We start from the raw sequence: 22,896 nt of genomic DNA, 5'->3' as shown, positions 1-22,896 counted from the left end.
TTTCAATATAAAAAAAGTTTATTGGTTTATATTTATATATTATATACTGTGAAAAATATTACAAACATCAAATGAATATCAGTGAATATTGTGAACTCTGTTAAATCGCAGAGTTTTTATACACTTGTGTTATAAAAATAAAAAAATATACAAATTTACATACATAAAAAATGTCAATTGAATGTGAAAAATTACGACATTATACATAATAATAAATAAATAAATACATTTTAATTATTAGTTATTTAAAAAATTTTAAATTTAAATGTCAAATATTTTAAGGGATGAAAAGAGAAAAAAAAGAAACAAGGATTTAAAAAATTTTAAAAGAAAATAAATAAATAATAAATATAATAATGGTATTATGAGAAAAAAAAAAAAAAGTAAATCTACTTATTGTGATTTAAGTATTTTCTTAATTATTTATTTAATTTGTTAAATAATTTTTGAAAATATATATATATTTTTTTTTGTCAATAGTTGTCGATATTCTAGAGTTACATGTTCAGTAGTCGCATGTCTTCATTGTCAGACCGAGTAAGGGTGGTGACATATTAATATTTATCAAATAAATAAATAATAAATTATATTTGTTTTTTTATTTTTTTTTTTCTAATAAATAAATAAGTGATTGGTGAAATAATTTTTTCAAGTGAAATTTATTTGTGTTGTTTAATTATTTATTTGTTTATTTAATTATTCAGACAAAAATAATATACATAGGTGGAATAATAATTTTGTTATTGCCTCGTTAAAAATAATTTAATTAGTATTAAATAATACAATGTTTGTGTGTGGTGATATGTTGTGAGGGTATGAGGAATGAGGACCAAGGGGATGATAATAATTTTAGATCAGAAATGTTGAAATTTGGTAGTAAAAACGATATAACGGTGGTGCATCGTGCCACTATCAGATTACTTGATGATTCAGAAATAATTCATTGTGATTTTCAGGTAAGATATTTTTTATTATTTAACAATATAAATAAATTTATTAAATACATTATTTTTATGATTTAAAATGTATAATTTTTATTTGATAATAATAAATTAATGATACAATATAAATAAATCATTTTATCGTTAGAAACATTTTTTTATATTTTATTTTTACGATAAATTACATCCCCTAAAATTCAACAACAACGTCAATATTTTATTTTATGCTGAAACTAGATAACAAGCTGCTTTTTATTTTTTTCCTTTAGTACAAATATTTAAATAATAATGTCGACAAAATATATATTAAACAAACAGAAATGAAAAATAAAAAAAAAATTATAAAAATAACAAAAGTAACTCATTAAAAAGTTGAATATATATTTTTTTTTTATTTATCCAATTATCACGCACTTGTAAAGCGGAAAAATCGATTTAAAAAAAAAAGCATTATAAAATTTTTTTTATGAAAAATTATAACCCACAGAAAATAAAATACAATAATAATTTTTTTAAAATAATAAAATATCAAATTAAATAAAATAATAACTAGTTTATTTATTTATTTTTTTATTATAAACATTTAGTTTTGTCTGTCAAAGTTGAGAAAAATGTTTAACTACAAATTTATTTTTGGCACGATTTTGACATTTCTCATACCCTAAATATTTTTGTACATAAGGGTGGATCGAGAGTAGAAATACAACCCTCCACAATCTCAAACTTTTCTCCCTCCAATTTTTTTTTTTTTTCTCTACTTTTTTTTTCATCCCCTAAAACAGCTAACAATATTTTTAGTTTATTTATTTATCTACAAAATTATATAACAACTATGATAAACAAAAAACTTGAAAAATTATATGTTGTTTATTTCAGTGATAAAAAATATTGACAGTTAATTTAAAATTTTTTCAACAATGAAATATTATAAAAATAGCATTAAAACAAAAATAAATTTTCTTTGAAATTTATTTTTAATTTATTCTATTATACCTGCTTTAATTATGTTTTTATTTATACAATAAATTTTCTTTGTATATTTTAAATTTACACAAGACAAGTTATATATTGTTCCAAAAATAAATCATTTATGGTTAAATAAAAAATTTTACTCAGTTTTATTATGGAATTTCTTTTTATGGAAATATATTAATGTTTTTATATGGAGGGTTGTGATAGCCTTCACCAAGCCCTAAATATTTCTAAAAAAAAAATTATAATAAAGTAGATGCATTTATATAAAAATAGATGAAATAAATATATCTATATTTTTCATAATAAATAACATAAAAAAAAAAAATACAATAAATATATAAAACAGTGTTACGCCTTATCATTGTGGTAGCTTTTACTATTATTATTTTCTTTATAGTTTTTTGTTTTTGTACATTTCCTGGGTTTCATACTACTTCTATCTATATGTATATATTTTTTTATCCTTTGTAAATGTATGTAGTTCAATTTTAAACAAAATGGAAAAATGAAAAATAAAACTGAATATTATTATACACATATGTGGATGAAAAAAAAAAATAGATAAATGAAAAATAAAAGCCGACGATTGATTTAAATATAAATGTATATATATTTTCGCTATTTTTTTATTTTTCAATTTATTATCTACTACTGAAAATATTTTGGCATCAATACATATTTTTTTTCCATATTTCAAATGATCATATCGAGGGGCTATTCATTCACAACAAACGTTTCGTTTGAAAATTTAAAATATGCGGATAATTTAAAGTCATTGTTGAATTATTAAATACAATATTTAATTTAAAAAATTTTATGTGTCCAATTTATTGAATTTATAAATAAATTGATTAATTTTATTTTTTTGCAATTTAATAATTAATCAATCACAAGGACATTTGTTAAATGGGTATTCATTGACATAATAATCAACTTGATGATATGATCGTTTAGTCATAACATTGGCATTCACCTTAAAATCGATACCAGTATATTTCGAAAAAGAAAATAAATAACTATTTCATAAAAGAAATAAAAGTATATAGTATAATCTACATAAAAATCTAATTTACATTTAAAAAAAAAAATAAAAAGAAAAGTAATATAACTAGATAAAATTTCGACGAATATTTGCTCATTGTCTAGTGTATATCTCAAAGTGGAAGTCAATTAAGCTAGGCTAGTTTAAAACTTTAACAATAAATTATATCCAGAATTAAAAAAAAAGGTTGACAATAGCATAATAATAATTAACTGTATATTTACTTTGAAATTTATAAACTACCTTGATTAATTTAATTCATCATAAAAGTTAAAAAGAAATTTGAAAAAAAAATGAAATGAAAAATGAATTTCATTTAAATTTTGACTATAAATTTAATGACAATAGTGTAAAATCAAGGTCTATATTATTTTTAAAAATATTATATACATATTCATGATGATGTTGATGACTATTATTCTATAGTTGTACATTTGACATTCAAATGTGAGAACTTAAATCATGTATGTATAGATTATGTTAAATATAATTTTCTCATGAGGACATAAGTGAGCCATCTTTTCCGCTTTTTGTCGATATATATATTTATGTATAGCTAGATAAATGTTTTGTTGAATTGTTAAATATTTTCTTTAAATATATGTTGATTATTTCAAGTGTATATATGTATATAAACATAGTGAGATATATACTTATGTCTTTAAGTCACCTTGGCCTCGCATGTATATATTTTTGTTGTTCACCTGCGTGTATTGTTTAACGCTCGCATTTAAATTGATTGATTTTTTTTTTACTTGTTAAATTTACAACGTCTATATATAGATTATTAATTCAAGTGTATATTTGTATTTTATCGATAAGAAACAAAAAAAATATTAAAATTAATTGAAAAATTTTAGCAAAAGAACTTTGATAAAAAAAAAATTATGTATGCGTAAATTAAATAATTCGTCCTATGTTCGAAAATGAACTTTTTTGACTGATTTTTTTTTCAATGAGTCAATTAAAATGTTAACTTATTGTGTAATTTTATTAATTTTACTTGAAGTCTACATTATATAAAATTTATTATTTAAGAATAGAAAATTATTATAAAGTATAATTATGAATTAAAATGATTTAATATAATTAGTTATTTGAAAATGATTAAAATTTAATAAAATTTTTTACTTAGAAATTACAAATTAAATAAATTAAAGTAAAAATTATTCAAATATAAATTTGACATTATTATTTTAAAAGTTTATTGATTATATAAAAAAAAATTTGTATAATTATTAAAATATTATAATTTAAAATATTTTAATTAAAAACTTAACAAAAGAATAAGAATACAATAAATTAAGATTAAAAAACAATTAATAAATATTATATGAAAGAAAAGAAATTTAATATAAAATTCTTATTCGATATATTACTGTATTACTTGACATGATAAATTGTAAACAAAGATTTTATTAAAATAAAATTATCATTTACATGTTTATACAATAACTGTATTTTCAATATAACTTATCTTAAGCTTCAAAACAACAGTTACATTATGTTTATAGTAAAATACAATTAATTAATATAACATTTTCTAGCAATAACTATGCATCATCATTTAATTTGTTGAAACATATAATTAGCATACATTTGTTAAAAGTCGAAACTAAAAGTAAAGTAAAACAAATAATTGAAATAAAGTTTATCAAGATATTTTATATGTTTACTTGACTTTGTATAAAGTCTTGTAGAAAAACAAGATTTTTACATTAGTTTATTCAACATTTTGAATAATGTTAAATTTCTTTTCAGCCTCAACATAAAGGACGTTACATACAGTATGTATGTAAACAACTTAACATCATCGAGACAGATTACGTCGACCACTTAGCGTGTAAGTCTTAATTAAAAAATCATTCGAAATTTTAATTAAAACAATACAAAAGTCACTCATTAAATTTACAAACTCTTTTCCTCATCAATTCAAATCTCTCTTCAAAATTTAACTATGATCTTTTAGTTAACAATATTCCTCTTGTTTTCTTAGCACTGGTTGGACCTAGCAAAAACAGCAATTAAACAAATAAAAGGTAAATAAATGAATTTAAAATCTATTCTTATTTTTTAATTAAAAAAAAATTATTTTCTTTTATTATATATACACAAATACTAATGACACTCAATTTCATTACTACATTAATATTTCAAAAAAACAAAAAGAACAAAAAAATAATTTTACACATGTTTTTTTTTTTTTTAGTCTATAGTCTATCTATAGTTTCTATCGATGACCTCATTTTTCACCCTTCCATTCATTGACCAACTCGATATAAATAATTATGGATTTATAAAAAAATAAAATAAAAATAACCCTATTTTATATGTTTCAGTATAATTTTGATTTTTTATTCTGATTAATATAGATTAATATAGTTTTACTTTTTTTCTATATATTTTACTTTTTTTTTTTTACAAAAATTTATAATAAAAATTTATATTTTTTCGGTTTATGTAGTTTTTTTATTTCATTTATTTTTTATGTTTTTTTAATATTATTATTTATTTATTTATAGATACTATTTACCAAGCAATACCATTCTCAGATAATCTCCATATTAAGTTATATTTTTTCAAATTAAAAAAAAAAAAGGGGAATTCAATTTTATGTCTATAAAAAGTTAATGAATTTTTCTTTCGAAATTAATTTAAACGAGAAAAAAATTATTATAATTTAATTAAATTAAAAAATAAAACAAATATCAGTCAATAAAATTGCTATTGATTATTTGTTTGTATTTCCTTTTTTTTTTTTATGAACACAATTTATATAAAAGAAAATTTGAAAATGTTGTTTTTATTTATTTTATATATATATATTTTTGTATTTGATTTTATTGTAGATATGGATCCAATACTATTTACCTTTCGTGTCAAATTTTATCCTCCTGATCCCTTGAGGTTGAGAGAAGAAATAACACGATATCAGATTTATCAACAGTTAAAAAGAGATCTATTACATGGTAGACTTTATTGTAGTCCAGGTGAAGCAGCATTACTAGCAGCTTGTATACTTCACAGTAAGAAAAATAAATATTTATTTGAATATAAATAAAATGATATTTAGATATAAAATAAAATTTTTTTTGTTGAAATTTAAATGATAAAATTAGATGAATTAGGAGAGTATGATCCAGAGATACATATGGGTAATTATATATCAGAGCTAAAAATACTATTAAAACAGACTGATACAATTGAAGAAAAAGCCATGGAACTTCATCAAACACAGCTCAAAGGTTTCACTGCTGAACAAGCTGAAATACATTTTCTTCGTATTGCTGCACAACTTGATACTTATGCGGTTGATCCTCATCCTGTCAAGGTTTTTTTATTTTTATTTTACATCACATGTAAACCTGGTTGCACCAACAACAAGTTGAATCAATTTATAAATGAAATATTTAAATTCCATAAATAAATACCTGAGCTTGGTTCAACCTGGTTGAATTTAATTCATTATAATTATTTTGCTTTTCATTTTACTTGTCAGGATCACAAAGGAACACAATTATATCTAGGAATAAATCATCATGGAATATTAACATTTCAAGGATCAAAAAAAACAAATCATTTTCGTTGGTCTGAAGTACAAAAAATTAATTACGAAGGAAAAATGTTTATTGTACATTTAACTATAACTGAGGTAAAATATTAACAATTTAAAAAAAAAAATATTATATTTTTAATCTATATATTTACATAATTATGATAAAGCCTTTTAAATTTTTTTAAACTAGAGCAAAACTAAAATAAATAAGTAAATAAATAAAACAACAATAAAAAAAAAAACAAGCTATGTATTTTTTATATACACACTAAATAGAGGGAAAAAAAAAATTACATTAACAAATGACCTTGACAGCAATCCCAAGGGGTTGTGTGGCTTTTCATTAACCAAGCCTTACATTCGTTTTATAATGTGAACATTGAGGAAGAAAAAAAAAAAAAATGATTATAAAATGAGTAAAAAAAAAAAATAATAATAATAAAGTAGAGTTGTCCAATACCCCTGATACGATTACACAGCAACTTGTCCCCCACCAAATGGAATAATCCAGTTACCTAGTTGCTTCTTACTTTATAAAATTTTTTTTTTTTTTTTACTTACTTTTTTTTATTCTGCTGCACTTGGAATTGCACATTCACTCAGGACTTGAGGACGAAGGTGAGTACGTGAATTTAAAAAATTGTTCTATCTATTTTATTTATTTATCTATTTTTTTTCATTTTAATTGTGAAGATCACAGTCCATATCTCGTTGCTCTACTGAGCACATCGAGATACTTTAGTTGTACTCAATCAACAAAAGTATATACAGAATAGTGTAAATTTAATTTTTCTATTAATTGTTATTATTATCTTTGAGAAAATGTATTTAAAATTTTTTCATCTATTTTGATAATATTTCCTTGAGTTATATGATAAAAAATAACGAGTCGTAATTCTTACGTAGTCTTATGCTAAGCTAGAATTATCTGTAGGAAATAAATGAAAATATAATTTAAAAAAATTATTAGATGTAGAATTTAATAGAAAAATTATAATATTAGTGATAAACAAGTTGTTTTTTTTTTTTGTTTTTTTTTTTATAATACGTTTTCAGAAAAAACATACTGTTGGATTTAAGTGTCCTACTGGTTCAAATCGTCGGCATGTATGGAGATGTGCTATTGAACAAATGCTTTTTTTCACGTAAGTAAATATCCCAAATGTCATATCCCTGTTAATAATTAATTTATATAAATAATAGAAATTTTTTATAAAATATAGTTTATAATTAAACAACTTATTTGTATATTATTAAATATTTTAAATTAATTTATTCATTTAAAAATATAAAATTTTAAATTAAAAAAATTTTTTTAAGTAGTTTTAGTTTTAAAAGTTTTTAGTACTTGTTAAATTTAATTTTTAAATCAATTACAATATTTCAGACTTAAAGAGTAAAAAAGAAATGATAAAAATTGAGGAAATAAAATGTCTATAATTTTTTATAAATAAAGAAATTTATTAAATAAAAAATGTATAATTATTTTTTTTATTTTTTATATAAGGAAATTTCATTTACTACTTGTCGGTGTGTGTGTTTTTTTAACTGTAAATATATTATATATTTTTTTAGTTTGCCAAAAGCCGCTGATGCACCAGTAGTGAGTGGTGGTTCAATATTTTCATGGGGAACAAAATTTAAATATACAGGCAGAACAGAAAGAGAAGTGTTGGAAGAAAATGCAGCATCTTTAAGTTCAGGTGAGGGATCATCATTACGTAGTAAAAGTGATACACCAGTTCAACGGTGTCAAACAAGTGGATTACGTAGAAAAGCAAGCAGTGTACCAGCAACACCAAGTACACCAAGTCAAGATCTCATTGAAATTAGTAAGCTAAATTAATAATTGATAATTAAAATTTATATAATTAATATTATTTTAATATTCAATTTGATATTTATTTATTTTTTTAATTGATTTTGCATTATTGTAAATTTAAACAGGATATTCAAGTTTACCAAGAAGTTGTCACAGTGCTGGTTTAGACGGTGCTGGTATGTCTGAATCAGGAACAAGTGCTCCAACATCAGGACAATCTTATTGTCCTGATAACACACTACCATCATTGGAAACTGTATCAGAGGACCAAGAAATATATGCCAAAAGAAATAATGGTTAGTTATTATTTTTAGGAGAACTTTTATACAAACAAACAAACAAACATACAAATACAACACTTCAAACGTATTTTTTTTTTTTTTTTTTTTTGAATTGTTTTACTGTAGTTGAGTGCACTCACTTCCGCCAAAAAAAATACAATCCTACCGCCTATCTCCTTGTCCTCTTTGTTACCTTTTAATCATATTATTATTATTCTGCCTCTTCTTTATTTTTTTTATATTTCATTTATAAATTCAACTTTGTATCTTCTTTTAATTTTTTTTTATATCTCTACATTTTTTTTTTTAAGTGGAAAATATACCTCTTTCATTTTATAATTCCCTGGAATTTCAAAATTTCGACTATGTATTTTTTTTTAAAAAAGACAAGTTTGTATCAGGAACATAGGATAGGCAAAGAGGTATTTTTTTAGTGGAAAATATACCTCTTTTAATTTATAAATCCCTGGAATTTCAAAATTTCGACTATGTATTTTTTTTAAAAAAAGACAAGTTTGTATTAGGAACATAGTATAGACAAGGAGGTATTTTTTTAGAGGAAAATATACCTCTTTTAATCTGTAATTCCCTGGAATTTTGAAATTTTGACTATGTATTTTTTTTAAAAAAAGACAAGTTTGTATTAGGAACATAGGGTAGGCAAAGAGGCATATTTTTTAGTGGAAAATACACCTCTTTTATTTTATAATTCCCTGAAATTTCAAGATTCCGATTATGTATTTTTTTTTTAAAAAGACAAGTTCGTATGAGGAACATAAGATAGGCAAAGAGGTATTTTTTTTAGTGGAAAATATACCTCTTTTATTTTATAGTTCCCTGAAATTTCAAAACTATAAAGTAAATGAAGTAAGCTTTCAAATTTATTAAATACCTGTCTGGTCATTCTATTTTTTTTCTACTTATTGAATTTTTTTTTCCCAAAATTTACGGCAATTCACGAAATCGTCAGGGAATAATAAATTACAGTTATTAAAAAGAAAAAAATTATCCTCAATCCTTTTCACACATGTATTGTCATAATTCAAAATTTATAATTTCCTTTTTCTTTTTTTCTATCAATAAATTACGACAAAAAGAGCTAAATGATTTAATTGCGTGTGTTGATTGCTAATTTTTTGCTTTCATTTTTTTTTCAAATCCCAAAAAAAAAAAAGAACAAAAGTAAAAAAACCAAACGAAGACCTTGATTTTTGGGTTTTTTATTTTTTTGTTTTCTTTTTATTTTAGCTGTAGACGAAAATGAAAAATCGCATGCGAGTGCCACCCACACCACATCCATCACAAATCAAGTGAAAAACGTGCATATACAAAAGAGCACATTCAGAACATTATACAGTCAAAAAATAATAATAAATTCTGATGAAATTAAAAATTATAAAAATATTGATGAATTAATTAAAATGAAGATTAATAAATTCGATAAAAATTCAAATATAATACGTTCAACAGCACTTATTATAAAAACATCAAGAACACCAATTAAAAAAACAACAAAAATTATTCAAAATAAAAAAAATAACATTATTAATAATAATAATAATTCAATGATAAATAATAATTTCAATATCAATAAAAATATTGATACAATTAATAATTGTGATAATGATATATTAATATTAACTGAAAGTCCAAGAAAATTTAAAGATAAAATTCAATATGATACAGTGGATAATAATATATCAAATGATAAAAAAAATATAACAACAAAAGCTATTATGAAATACAATAATAATATTAACAATAATAATATAGAATTTAATCAAAAATTCAATAACGAAAATGTTAAATCAATTATTAAAAATAATAATTATAATAATAACAGTGATAATAATAACAATTATAATAATAATAAAAAAAATAATAATATTGATAGTTTAATTATTAATAATAATAAAAGTCCAATGGCTTTTGCAATGGCAATGGCTGGTGCTGTTGCTGCTGCAGCTGCTTCATTACAAGGATATCCATCAAATACACAAGATTTATCAAACATCAAAAATGCAATTGAAGCATCAGGTAAGATTTACGAAAAGAAAAAACCAACAATTAATATCAACAAAATGACTAATAACCAAATAATTAAAATACACAAATACATACCCCTTAAATATATTTTATATCGAGGTAGGTTTTATTTTTATTTATTTTATTTTTTTAATAATTATCATTTATTTATTTATAATTTAATTTTCTAGTATAAATTAAACACTATTGCTTGGAATGTTTTATAATGCTTGTGAACTCTAATTTATAAATATTTCTTTTTTTATTGCTCTTTTGGTATCCTAATAATTCATTTATCACCTGTATTCCTTAATCATTAAATTTCCTAATAAATAAATTAAAAATATAAACAAAACAAATCACTCAAATTAATTAACAAAGTATGAATATTTCTTTTTTTTTTTTTTGTTGATTTCATTTAAGCCACTAATCTCAATGTAATTAATAATTTAAAAAATAGGAAAATAATATTTTTTTAAAAATTATGTTTTTTATGTAAATTAATTTTTTTCTTATATATTATTTGTTTCAGGTGGACAATCTGGTGATATGGATACAAATGATTATTATTTTAGAGATTCATTTGATCATTCATCATCGGAAAGTCAACATTTAGATGTCATTGGAAAAATACAAAATAGAACAACAAATACACAAATACCAAAAATGAAAAAATTACAAAATTCAAAATTATATTCACAATCAATTGTTGATGATAATTGTGATTATATTAATCGTGATAATAGTAATTGTAAAAAAATTAATGATAAAACTAAAAAATTACGTGGTATACGTATATTTAGATTATTTGTATCAACATTTCTAATAACAATAACAATATTATTCATTGTTATTGTACTTATATATGAAACAGAATCAACATTATTTGATAGTTTTAGAAAAATTCCAGAAATTTTAACAATTAAAAATTTATATTATGCACCAATCAAGGAATTTCTCAGGACCAAACTTGGCCTATTTTGATTATTTTATTATTGCCGATTATAATTATGAGAATAACCTTGATTGATTGCTCATTTATTATTATTATTATTATTATTATTGTTTAAAAATATAATTAAGCTAGATGAAAATAAAAAAATACCAATAAATAAAAATGATAATGACACAGTGCCAAGATAAAAAATAAATAAATAAAAAATAGAAATCAAGTGAAAAGTAAGTCAAAATATTTAATGATAGACTTAGATTTTATGGTTGAATTAAAAAAATAATAAATTGAAATAAATAAATAGAATATTATAGATGATTATGGCCTATCATGATCGATAGTAGATAAAATAAAATTCAAAAAAATAAATAATAATATATAGTAATATTTAAATGAAAACAAGGCCGATCATGTGAGACTTGAATATATTTCAATTAAAATTGTGGTTCTTCAATGAAAATATAAAAAATAAAATACATATAAAAACAATATTTATTTCAATTTTAGAATTATATATATTTTATTTTCTAAACATTATCTAAAAGTGCCTACAAAATTATCAATTTTTTTTAAATATCTGTATCACTTGTTTAATATAATTTACTGTTAAAAAATTTATAAAAAAAAAAAATATTACCTGCCAATAATTGAGATATAATTTATTATTTATTAATTATTATTTTAATTTATTTTTTTAAATAATTAAATATTATGCGTCAATGAAGTATTCATCAAGATAAAATTAATTCAAACTATCTCTGCGCTAAAAATTAATAATCGACTCAGTTTAATGAAAATAAATCACCAAATTTCAATTTTTTTTTAGCTTAAATATATTTTACAAATAATAATAATTAATAATAATAATAATAATAATCGCCCTGTTATAATTAAGTATAATTATAAAAAAATAAAAAATAAATATATTAAAATTTCATTTGTGTCGACTGACCCTAAAAAGTAAAATTAAATTTAAAAAAAAATTAAAAACATATGTCAATTGCAATGTCATGTTATACGTGATTAATTATCTGTTTGAAAAATAAATTGATTAAAATCAATTATTAAAAAAAAAACAAAAAAAAAATAATTCAAAAAATAATTTAAATAAAATTTATTTGTTAGAAATATTAATAAAAATTATGTCAAAATTGTCAAGTGTGTGTGAGACTGTGTGTTTATCAAAAAACAAAATAAAATTTTTAATAATATAATTTAATTTTATATGTTTATTTTTTTTTTTTCTGTGGGTATGACAAAAATAAAAATAAATTTAAAAAAAAAAGAAAAATATGCTTGTAGATTATTTATGTAAAAACGAAATTTATATTATTTATTGTTTTCATTTTAGAAAATAGAAATGTATACCATTTAAAGTATACTGTTCGTACTTAAATATTTAATGTAAAAAAACATCAATGGAATTTTTCGTGCATTAGTGTAAATATGTAATGAGAGTAAGAGCCTTTTAACGCTGCATTAGACTAAAATTGGATTTAAAAAAAAAATAGAAAAAAAAAAATCAGGACAGAGTAACACAATACAGCATGTAGGAAATATGAAATTATTATTTTTTTTTTTTTTATAATACTGGGACAGTGGTAATTAGTGAGTTGTAATTTTTTTTTTCCTTCTTTTTTTTTGATATATTTTTTATAATTTGTATCTTTTTTTTATTTTATCAACTTGCAGTAACATCACTGTGTTTTAAAAATATATAAAAATAAATAAATAAATTTATCTTAGGATAAATATATGCCGTGACAATGATACTTGAAATTACAACGAGAACAATCATAATTCACTGTACTAATTTTGCCATTTAAAAATTGATAAATTTAAAAATACATTTGATGATAAATAAAAAAATAATAATGCATGGATAAATTATATTTTGCATAAGGATTATGAACTGTTATGAGGCTGAAAGAAAAAAAAAATTAATAAAATAATAAATGCTGAAGATTAATTATTAAATTGTACAATTAATTTAATCGAAAAAAAAATCTTTGTATTTTGCTTGCTGAATTTTTGTACGCTTGTTTTTTTCAATTTTTTTAATTTTCTTTTGATATCTAGTTATTACATTTACTTGGTACACTTGATGACAAGTATAATTAATTAGTCAAGATTTGCCTTTCTTCGTTATGAAAGGGAAAGTACTCTGACTCTGAATTTTATTTTCTTATTGCTGGTATTGTAATTGAAGTTTTTTCAACAGCATTATACTCAAGCATGATAAACAAATTAAATTTAAAAAAAATAGTAAAATAATAAAAGAAAATAAAAAACAAGCAATCGCATTAAATTCAGTAATAGAAAAAATAAATAGAACAATAATCGAAAAAAAATAGTAAAATGATCTTTCGAAATTAAGAAAAAAAAAACAAATTTACCATTTAAAAAAGAAAACAAGTAATAATAATTTAAAATCAATAATTAAATTAAATTAAAAAAATAAACTTAAAAAAATTTAAATAATTATTTATAAAAAATTATCATCATTGCAAAAATATTTTAAATAAAAAAAAAAACAAAATATCATAAAAATCTGTAAAAATTAATTGGCATATTTATTATTGAATTATTTATTAATTAATATTTTCATTATAATAAAAATACACAAGAAAAAAAAAACCATTGTTGTAAATAAAAAAATAATCAAATAATAAAATATAAATTATGAAAAATCAAAGAAAGTGTTACAAATTTAGAGAAAGTTTGTTTTATTTCCAATTAAATTTCACAGTTGATTTTATTTTTCTCATTGTCATTATATTTTTTATTTGTTTTTCGTGAAATCCAACAGATAATAAACAAGTTGATAATATTATTATCAAAATAAATCAATACAAAAAAAAAAAAGACTCACTTTCGTAGAAATAATATTTCGATAAATATATTTTTCGTTTTGTGTCTCAATTAATTTTATTTTTTTTCTGTTAAAAAATATAATCATCAAAAAGTAATAATCTGAAGATAATTGTGCTGATAAAAAAGCAAATGATAATAATTATATGATAAATTAAAAATCAAGTTAAAATTGTCAAAGGATTATTTCTACAGTATATACTTGAAAATTATAATTTCATTAAACATCAAAGACATCTACTAAACATCCATGAAAAAAAAATAAATTTCTATATGCTACTGTATATTAAATTCAAGCTTGACTAACCATTCAATTAATTACACATGTTTTACACAAAAAATAATAACAATAATTATTATTTATATAAAAATTTTTTTCTAATGATCATAAAAAAAAAAAAAATATTTATTCACAATACATATATTTTAAATCAATAAAATTGATAGTTTAAATTTTAAAAATAAATATTATAAAACAAATATATAAATAAAAACAAGATAAGAACTTATTAAAAAAATAAAAATATCATGTTAAGAAAAATTTTATTAACTAAAAAATAAGAAAATTAAATAATATAATTTACTGACCTTTATATAATATTTAAATTAGGTCATCTAGAAAAAAAGGCTAAAAGGGCAATGACTTCAATCCAGGCGGAGACACCTGTTCTACTGTCTAACAAGTAGAAAAATAAATTTAAAAAACTTGTAAAATCAATTGCCCAGTGAAAGCAAACAATACCAAAAAAATACATTTGACCTTAAAATATAATTATTATCAAAATAAATATATAAATAAATCATAAAATATAGTTTAAATTTATATTTTGATCAATACCATGTCTGGTGATAAAAGCAGTGCCTTGCACAACTTGTTTGTGATGTCGTCACATTAATATATCCAACATCTCATTTCGTCATGTTCATATTATACCTTACAAAATAAATAATAAATATAATAATGAAAAGATGATTAAATATTATCTCAGCCTTAAATAGAAAACAAAAAAATTAATGTTTAACGTGGGCGAACAACTCAACAAGTCATCAAAAAAATAAAATAAATATAATATTTTATATCAAAAAGTTAACTAGCTATATTTAATTAACATAAAATTTTTAATTAATAAATTTATTTATAAGTAAAATCAGCTTTGAAGATATATTTAATATATAAATAAATATATATTTTAAATATTTAAAAACGATGCAAGACTCAAGAGCAGCTGCTTTTCTTTTTCATTTAACATTATCATTTTTTTTTTTTTTATTAGCTATACTTTGTAAATTTACTAGACACTTGTAAAGTGAAAATATAAACTCAGTTACAATCGTTCCTCGGTTGAATACAGTTCGTAGAAGAAAAAATTATTAAAAAATATATATTTTTTTTTTAATTTGATAAATTTATTTTCGATACAAAGTTTAAAGTCCTACAGTAACTTTTGGCGGGGATTTTTTAATGACTTTAAAACCGAGTTGTTATATATCTCTCGGGTATTTTCGTAATTGTTTTATTATTTTTTTTATTTTATTTCAATGTGTAGCTGACTCACGCCCATGCGAGACTGAGAATTACTCACAACTCACAAGTCGAGTCACCTCGAGCAGTACTCGATTATATCGCGACGTGATATCATCTGTATTTTATAAATAATATTTAAAATTATTTATTTATACTTGTGTTTTATTTAATTTTTTAAGTTTAATTACAAATTTATTGTGATATCAATTTTCATACAATGAATTGGTTTAATTGTGTTGAAAATTTTTTTATTAAAAAATAATTAAATTGTTTTTTCTACTTGTGCGTTTAAATATATACAGTGATTTTTTTATTTTTCATTGTGACAGTAAGGATTATTTATTGCTGCAATCATGGTAATTAATATATACAAATTTTTATTAATATTATACATTTTTTTTTTTATGAATTAATAAAGATAATATTTAGAAATGATGTAATGGATTTTTAAATTTACTTTTTATTTTATTTACACGTGAAAATTTGTTATCAATAAGTTGGTTATTTTATAAATAAAAAATTCAATGATATTGATGATGACAATATGATAAGATAAAAAATGAAATAAAACGTGAAAAAAATTATAAAATCTTTCTATAAGAATACTTGATGGAGTTTTTGAAAGTTTTTTTTTTCTTTTTGAATATATTTAAAATTTATATTTTTATTATTATTTATACAAATAACTTTATTTTTTAATGTAAATTTATTTTTTCAAGAAGCCAAAAAAGTTTTGTGGATAGTTGACTTTTAGAACGACTTATTCATCGAAGCATAATATGAGTTGAATTTTAACCGAGTGCCCCACATTGTATATATTATTATAATTTATATATGTATATCATATTTTGTTTTGTTATTTTATATTGTTATTAAAATTATTTTTACTATTATTTATTTATTATTTTATAAATATAATTATTTATATTTTTATTGTCCATTTATTTCAGTAAATGCAAGAGACTTTCTTCTCGGAAATTTATTATATTTATATCATTCTTAAAATGTGCAATTTAAAATAAACTAAAATTTTCATAATTTTATATAATTTTTAGTCTAAATTATTATAATCTGTTTCATATTTATTAATATTTATTAAATTTTTAACAATATTACCATTAAATTGATGATAAAAATTATTTCGAAACGTCATTTTTTTTTTTTTTGTCATGATAATATTTATCATATGAATCATAAAAAAAATATCCTCGTTTTCAAATAAATTTCCGTTATAGTCAAGGTCAATAGCTTTAAATATAAATAAATAATTGAATAAATAAATAAACAAATAAAAATATAACAAAATAAATCTTTAACAATGAGACAAATTTCGTTTGAATTCATGACAATAGAATGCAAAAAAAAATCATTAGTTTATTTAATTTTTTTTTAAACAACATCATCATTATTGTTTAAATTTTTTTTTTTCTTTCACCGTTACAACAAGAAATGAGTGAACGACCACTCAAAAGCAATAACACGAATGAAACCGTAAACGGAAGTACTTGTTTCCTTCTCTTTAAATTTTACCTTTTTATTTATTTATTTATTTATTTCCATTACAAATTTTATATGTATATTTTTTTTCGTGTTAAATTTTCTCTTTTACTGCAAAATAAAAAATTTATTTAAAAGCAAAATTTATTTATTTACTGGTCAATGACTTTATTCGATGTCACAAGTCTACTTTTTTATTATTTTTTAAATTTTTTTCATGACCGGAAACACTTGGCTTTGGACCGGGACCACTCCTATTCCCGTTTGTATTTTTTCAGATGGAACATAATTAAATGATTGCATGTTTTACAGATTGCATTATTCAATTTTATAATGTTGAAATATTTTTTTTTTTCTTTTACAAATGACTATCATAAAAATTCTCACACTAGATTTTTTTTTTTTCAAATGAATTAATCATGTTTTTTTTCTTTTTGTTTTGATGAATTAATTTAGGTGCATCATTGGCAAAGTCATAATGTCAAAGTATCAGGTGTTGATGACATGGTACTCTTACCAAAAATAACTGAAGATGCAATTACAGAAAATCTACGTAAACGTTACATGGATGATTACATATTTGTATCCTTTTTTTTAAATAATAAAAAAAATTTTATTTATATTTAAAATGTTAAATCAACAACAGCGTGAGAAAATTTACCTGATGTATTGCAAATGACCTCCTGAGGTTATTGTACTCATCATGAATATCATGTAGTTATGTAATTTATATTTATTATAAAATAAAAAAAAACAACTTGTTATTATTTTTTCTTAATTAAATTATTATTTAGACATGTATTGGTCCTGTTCTTGTTTCAATAAATCCGTTCAAACAAATGCCATATTTTGGTGAAAAAGAAATTTCACTTTATCAAGGAGCTGTAAGTTGGCATGATAATTAAAATTTAAATATTTATTTATTAAATTTACATAATGAAATATAATTTAAATTAAATTTTAAATGATAAATAAATTTTTTTTTTCTATTCAAAGGCACCATATGAAAATCCACCTCATATTTATGGTCTTGCTGATGACATGTATAGAAACATGCTGATTGATGTTGAAAGCCAATGCGTCATTATCAGGTTTGTAAATAAATTTACGTTGTTATTATTTTTTAATGTTAATTTTTAATTTAAATAACAATTGATAATTGATTATAAATTTAGTGGTGAATCTGGTGCTGGAAAAACAGTTGCTGCAAAATATATTATGGCATATGTGTCAAGAGTAAGTGGAGGTGGTGAAAGAGTACAGAAAATCAAGGATATTATCTTAGAATCAAATCCATTACTCGAGGCCTTTGGCAATGCTAAAACAATTAGAAATAACAACAGCAGTCGTTTTGTATGTATTCATTATTGATTAATATAATAAAATTATTGTTGAGCTATTTATTTAAAAATTAAATGAAATATTCAATCAATATTTCATTGATGTACAACTATTAATTTAGTTATTTATTTTTAAAGGGTAAATATGTTGAAATGCAATTTGGAAATGGTGGTCAACCAACTGGTGGAAAAATAACAAATTTTTTACTAGAAAAATCACGTGTTGTACGTCATAATAATAATGAAAGAAATTTTCATATATTTTATCAACTAGTATCTGGTGCAAATGAACAAATGAAATGTAATTTTATTTCGAAAAATATAATTAATATTAAAATACTTGTTGTATGTAAATATACCTGATTTTTATTTCAGCAAAATTTGGATTAAAACATGAACTTCAATCTTGTGATTATTTAAAAAATTACGATGGTAATATTAGCCGACAACAAATTGAGCCAAGTGATGCCAAAGATTTTCAAGAAACACTTAAAGGTAATAAAAAAAAAAAAAGATAATATTTGTTATTTAATTAAACAACAGCCAAAAAAAAAAAACAATGATTTATTTTGATATGTAATCATGTTGATACAGCTGTGATTAGATAGCACATATTTAATAGAAAAATATTGACTCAATTATGTTTAAAATGAGTCATAAAGTTTCACTGTCAATTTTATTTAAAAAAAAAAAAATATATCATTTCAGCAATGAGTGTAATGGGTATAAATGAAAATCAAGTATCAGATATTCTCAAGATTGTTGCTGGTATTCTTCACATAGGAAACATAGCATTCCAAGAAAATGGAAATTACTCAAAAATTTCGAATACAAAATGTAATTATTTACAATTAAAATTAAATTTTTTTACATAAAACTTTTAACAAGTATTATTAATGTTTTTTATTTCATTTTTAGCACTTGAATTGCCATCTTTACTTCTTGGAATTTCAGCAGAGCGGTTATCTCGTAAATTAACATCAAGAGAATTCGAATCGAAATGGGGTAGTCAATCAGAGAGTGTTGATCTAACATTAAATGTTTCACAGGCATTATATACAAGAGATGCATTAGCTAAAGATATTTATACTCGTTTATTTGATTATCTAGTTAAGGTATGTATTTTATTTTTCTCAAAAAAAACAACTCAATTATTTAGAAAAACTAATGTAAATTTGAATTTAAAAAACAACAGAGAGTCAACATAGCAATGGAATCAACTGGTGAATCATTTGAAATAGCAATATTAGATATTTATGGATTCGAAATATTTGAAACAAATGGATTTGAACAATTTTGTATAAATTTTGTTAATGAAAAATTACAACAAATATTTATTGAATTAACTCTAAAAGCTGAACAGGTTTGTTGATTATAACTAATACAATAATTCAACACTAATAATGATGATGTTAAATTGTTTGTTTTTTATTTTAAATTAGGAAGAATATATATCTGAAAATATAAAATGGACACCAATAAATTATTTTAATAATTCAATTGTCGTTGAATTATTAGAAGGCAAAAGACCACCAGGTTTATTTTTAATACTTGATGATGTTTGTGCAACATTACATGGTGGTAGTGATGATGCTGATTTAAATTTAAAAAAAAAAATTGAAAATAATTCAAGTAAACATGAACATTATCAATGTACAATTGATGGTTTTTCAATATTACATTATGCTGGACAAGTAACATATTGTGTTGATGGTTTTTGTGATAAAAATCGTGATGTATTATTTCAAGATTTAATTGATTTAATGCAAAATAGTAATAATAAATTAATAAATATATTATATCCAATTGATAATAATGATTTAAATAATAAAAATAAATATAAAACATTAAAATCAACAAGACCAACAACAGCTGGTAATAAAATACGTAATCAAGCTAGTAAATTAGTATCACAATTAATGAAATGTACACCACATTATATACGTTGTATTAAACCAAATGAAACTAAAAAATCAAAAGATTGGGATCAATTAAGAGTTAAACATCAAATTGAATATTTAGGTTTAAAAGAAAATATTAGAGTTAGACGTGCAGGGTTTGCATATCGTCGTTTATTTGTAAAATTTTTACAAAGATATGCAATATTAACAAAAGAAACATGGCCAATATGGAATGGTGATGAAAAAATTGGTATTAAATTAATAATGTCAAGTATATTTATTGGTAGTTCACAATATCAACTTGGTACAACAAAAATATTTATAAAAGCACCAGAAACTTTATTTACATTAGAAGAACATCGTGAACGTAAATTTAATTATTATGCATGTATTATACAAAGAACATTTAAAAAATATTATACATGTAAACGTCAGTACAATGAAAAATTAATAGCAAGTGATATATTATATGGACATAAACAAAGAAGAAAATTAAGTATTGAAAGAAATTTTATTGGTGATTATATTGGTGTTAATGGTAGACCTGGTTTAATAAATATCATTGGACGTAGAGAAAAAATATATTATTCTGAAATTGTTAAAAAATATGATAGACGTTTTAAAATTTGTCGTAGAGATTTAATATTAACTGATAATTATATTTATCTTATTGGACGTGCTGTTATTAAAAATAATAATACAAATAATAAATTAAATAAACCTGGTTTTAAAAAAACTGAAGAAATTATAAAACGTAAAATATCATTTGATCAAATAAGTCATATTTCATTAAGTACACTTCAAGATGATTTTATTTGTATTCATATTAAAGATGATTATGATAGTTTATTACAATTAATATTTAAAACTGAATTTTTATCAGTATTAAATAAAAAATATTATGAAAAAATTTTTTATAAATTAAATATTAAATTTACAAATAATATTGAATTTAAAATTAAAAAAAATGGTTGGGGTGGTGGTGGTACACGTCAAGTTAAATTTGTCGAAACAAATATTGGTGATAATGAAATATTAAAAATTAATAATAAAATATTAACAGTTACAATTGGTAGTGGTTTACCATCAATAACAAAACCAACAAGATTAATTATAAATCATAAAAAAAATCTTAATAATAATAATAGCCATTTACCAAGATATGAAAATACTCAATATATAAAATCACAGGTATCATCAGATCCAACACCAACACCAAGAACAATAATTAATCGTCCAGATTTACCACCAAATAGACCAACTAGTATACGTCAAAATTTACATGCTAATAATTATGTTAAAATAAATCAAAATATAAGAGAAAATATTGATAAACAAAATGAAAGACCAAAATCAAATGTTGTACGTGCACCACCACCACCATCTGATCCAGCACCACCAAATCAACCAGTTGTAAATTCAGCATATACCAATAATAAAAAATTTAATAATAATAGTAATATTAGTAATCAATCAAGTGGATATAATCAGAAAAATAATAAACAATTTAATGATACTAATCAACTACTTGCTGCAACAATTAATTTAAATCAAAATAGACAAGTACCATCAATCAATACAAAACCATCATTACCAAAACTTCAAAAAGTCATATCACTTTATGATTATCATGCTCAAGATTTAGATGAACTGGAACTTAAAGAGGGTGATATTTTTGAAGTTATTAAAGAATGTGAGTTGATTAATTGAAAAACTTTTATATTTTACATTTAAAAATTATATGTTTTATATTTTTTTTTGTAAATTTACAGATGATGGTGGATGGTGGCAAGGCAGACTAAGAGGAAAACTTGGACTATTTCCGTCAAATTATGTTCAAAAAATGTAAAATGATTTTAGCGAATGTAAAGTTTTAAAAATGAAAAGAAAAAAGAAAAATACCGGAAACCCATATGTATTAAGTTTATTCTAAAAATAAATAATAACTTCCAAAGAGACGATAAATGTCAATTGTGCGGGCACAAAAATATTCGTGCTATTATTTTTATCGCTTGATTTTGTTGAATAAATTAAATAAATATAAATAAATAAATAAATCTTTTATCAGATAATGAATTTAAATATTTGTGAAAAAAAAAAAACAAATTGTCATCTGTTGATGGAAAATCAATTGAAAAGAAAATTATCATAATTTGCATAATCATTTG

The 22,896-nt window shown here is 21.2% G+C and overlaps 2 protein-coding genes across 2 annotated transcripts; both read left to right on the top strand.

The window, feature by feature from the left end:
- Nucleotides 1-4,933: 4,933 nt before the first annotated feature.
- Nucleotides 4,934-13,263, top strand: LOC122852648 (protein 4.1-like). Its single transcript, XM_044152555.1, has 10 exons — nucleotides 4,934-4,997; nucleotides 5,808-5,984; nucleotides 6,078-6,289; nucleotides 6,458-6,610; nucleotides 7,118-7,132; nucleotides 7,571-7,659; nucleotides 8,090-8,346; nucleotides 8,462-8,632; nucleotides 9,866-10,654; nucleotides 11,175-13,263. Exons 2-10 carry the CDS (start codon nucleotides 5,810-5,812, stop codon nucleotides 11,624-11,626), a joined length of 2,313 nt encoding a protein of 770 aa, XP_044008490.1. The 5' UTR covers nucleotides 4,934-4,997; nucleotides 5,808-5,809; the 3' UTR covers nucleotides 11,627-13,263.
- Nucleotides 13,264-15,787: 2,524 nt separating this feature from the next.
- On the top strand, nucleotides 15,788-22,609 carry LOC122852646 (unconventional myosin-Ie-like). The gene is made up of 12 exons (XM_044152554.1): nucleotides 15,788-16,346; nucleotides 17,944-18,069; nucleotides 18,282-18,371; nucleotides 18,484-18,578; nucleotides 18,663-18,840; nucleotides 18,966-19,128; nucleotides 19,203-19,322; nucleotides 19,536-19,664; nucleotides 19,746-19,942; nucleotides 20,023-20,190; nucleotides 20,270-22,421; nucleotides 22,501-22,609. Exons 1-12 carry the CDS (start codon nucleotides 16,344-16,346, stop codon nucleotides 22,575-22,577), a joined length of 3,498 nt encoding a protein of 1,165 aa, XP_044008489.1. The 5' UTR covers nucleotides 15,788-16,343; the 3' UTR covers nucleotides 22,578-22,609.
- Nucleotides 22,610-22,896: the final 287 nt, after the last annotated feature.

Source organism: Aphidius gifuensis, linkage group LG3 (assembly GCF_014905175.1).
Source record: "Aphidius gifuensis isolate YNYX2018 linkage group LG3, ASM1490517v1, whole genome shotgun sequence".
Classification (NCBI taxonomy): Eukaryota; Metazoa; Arthropoda; class Insecta; order Hymenoptera; family Braconidae; genus Aphidius; species Aphidius gifuensis.
This window is presented reverse-complemented; position numbering and strand designations above follow the sequence as displayed.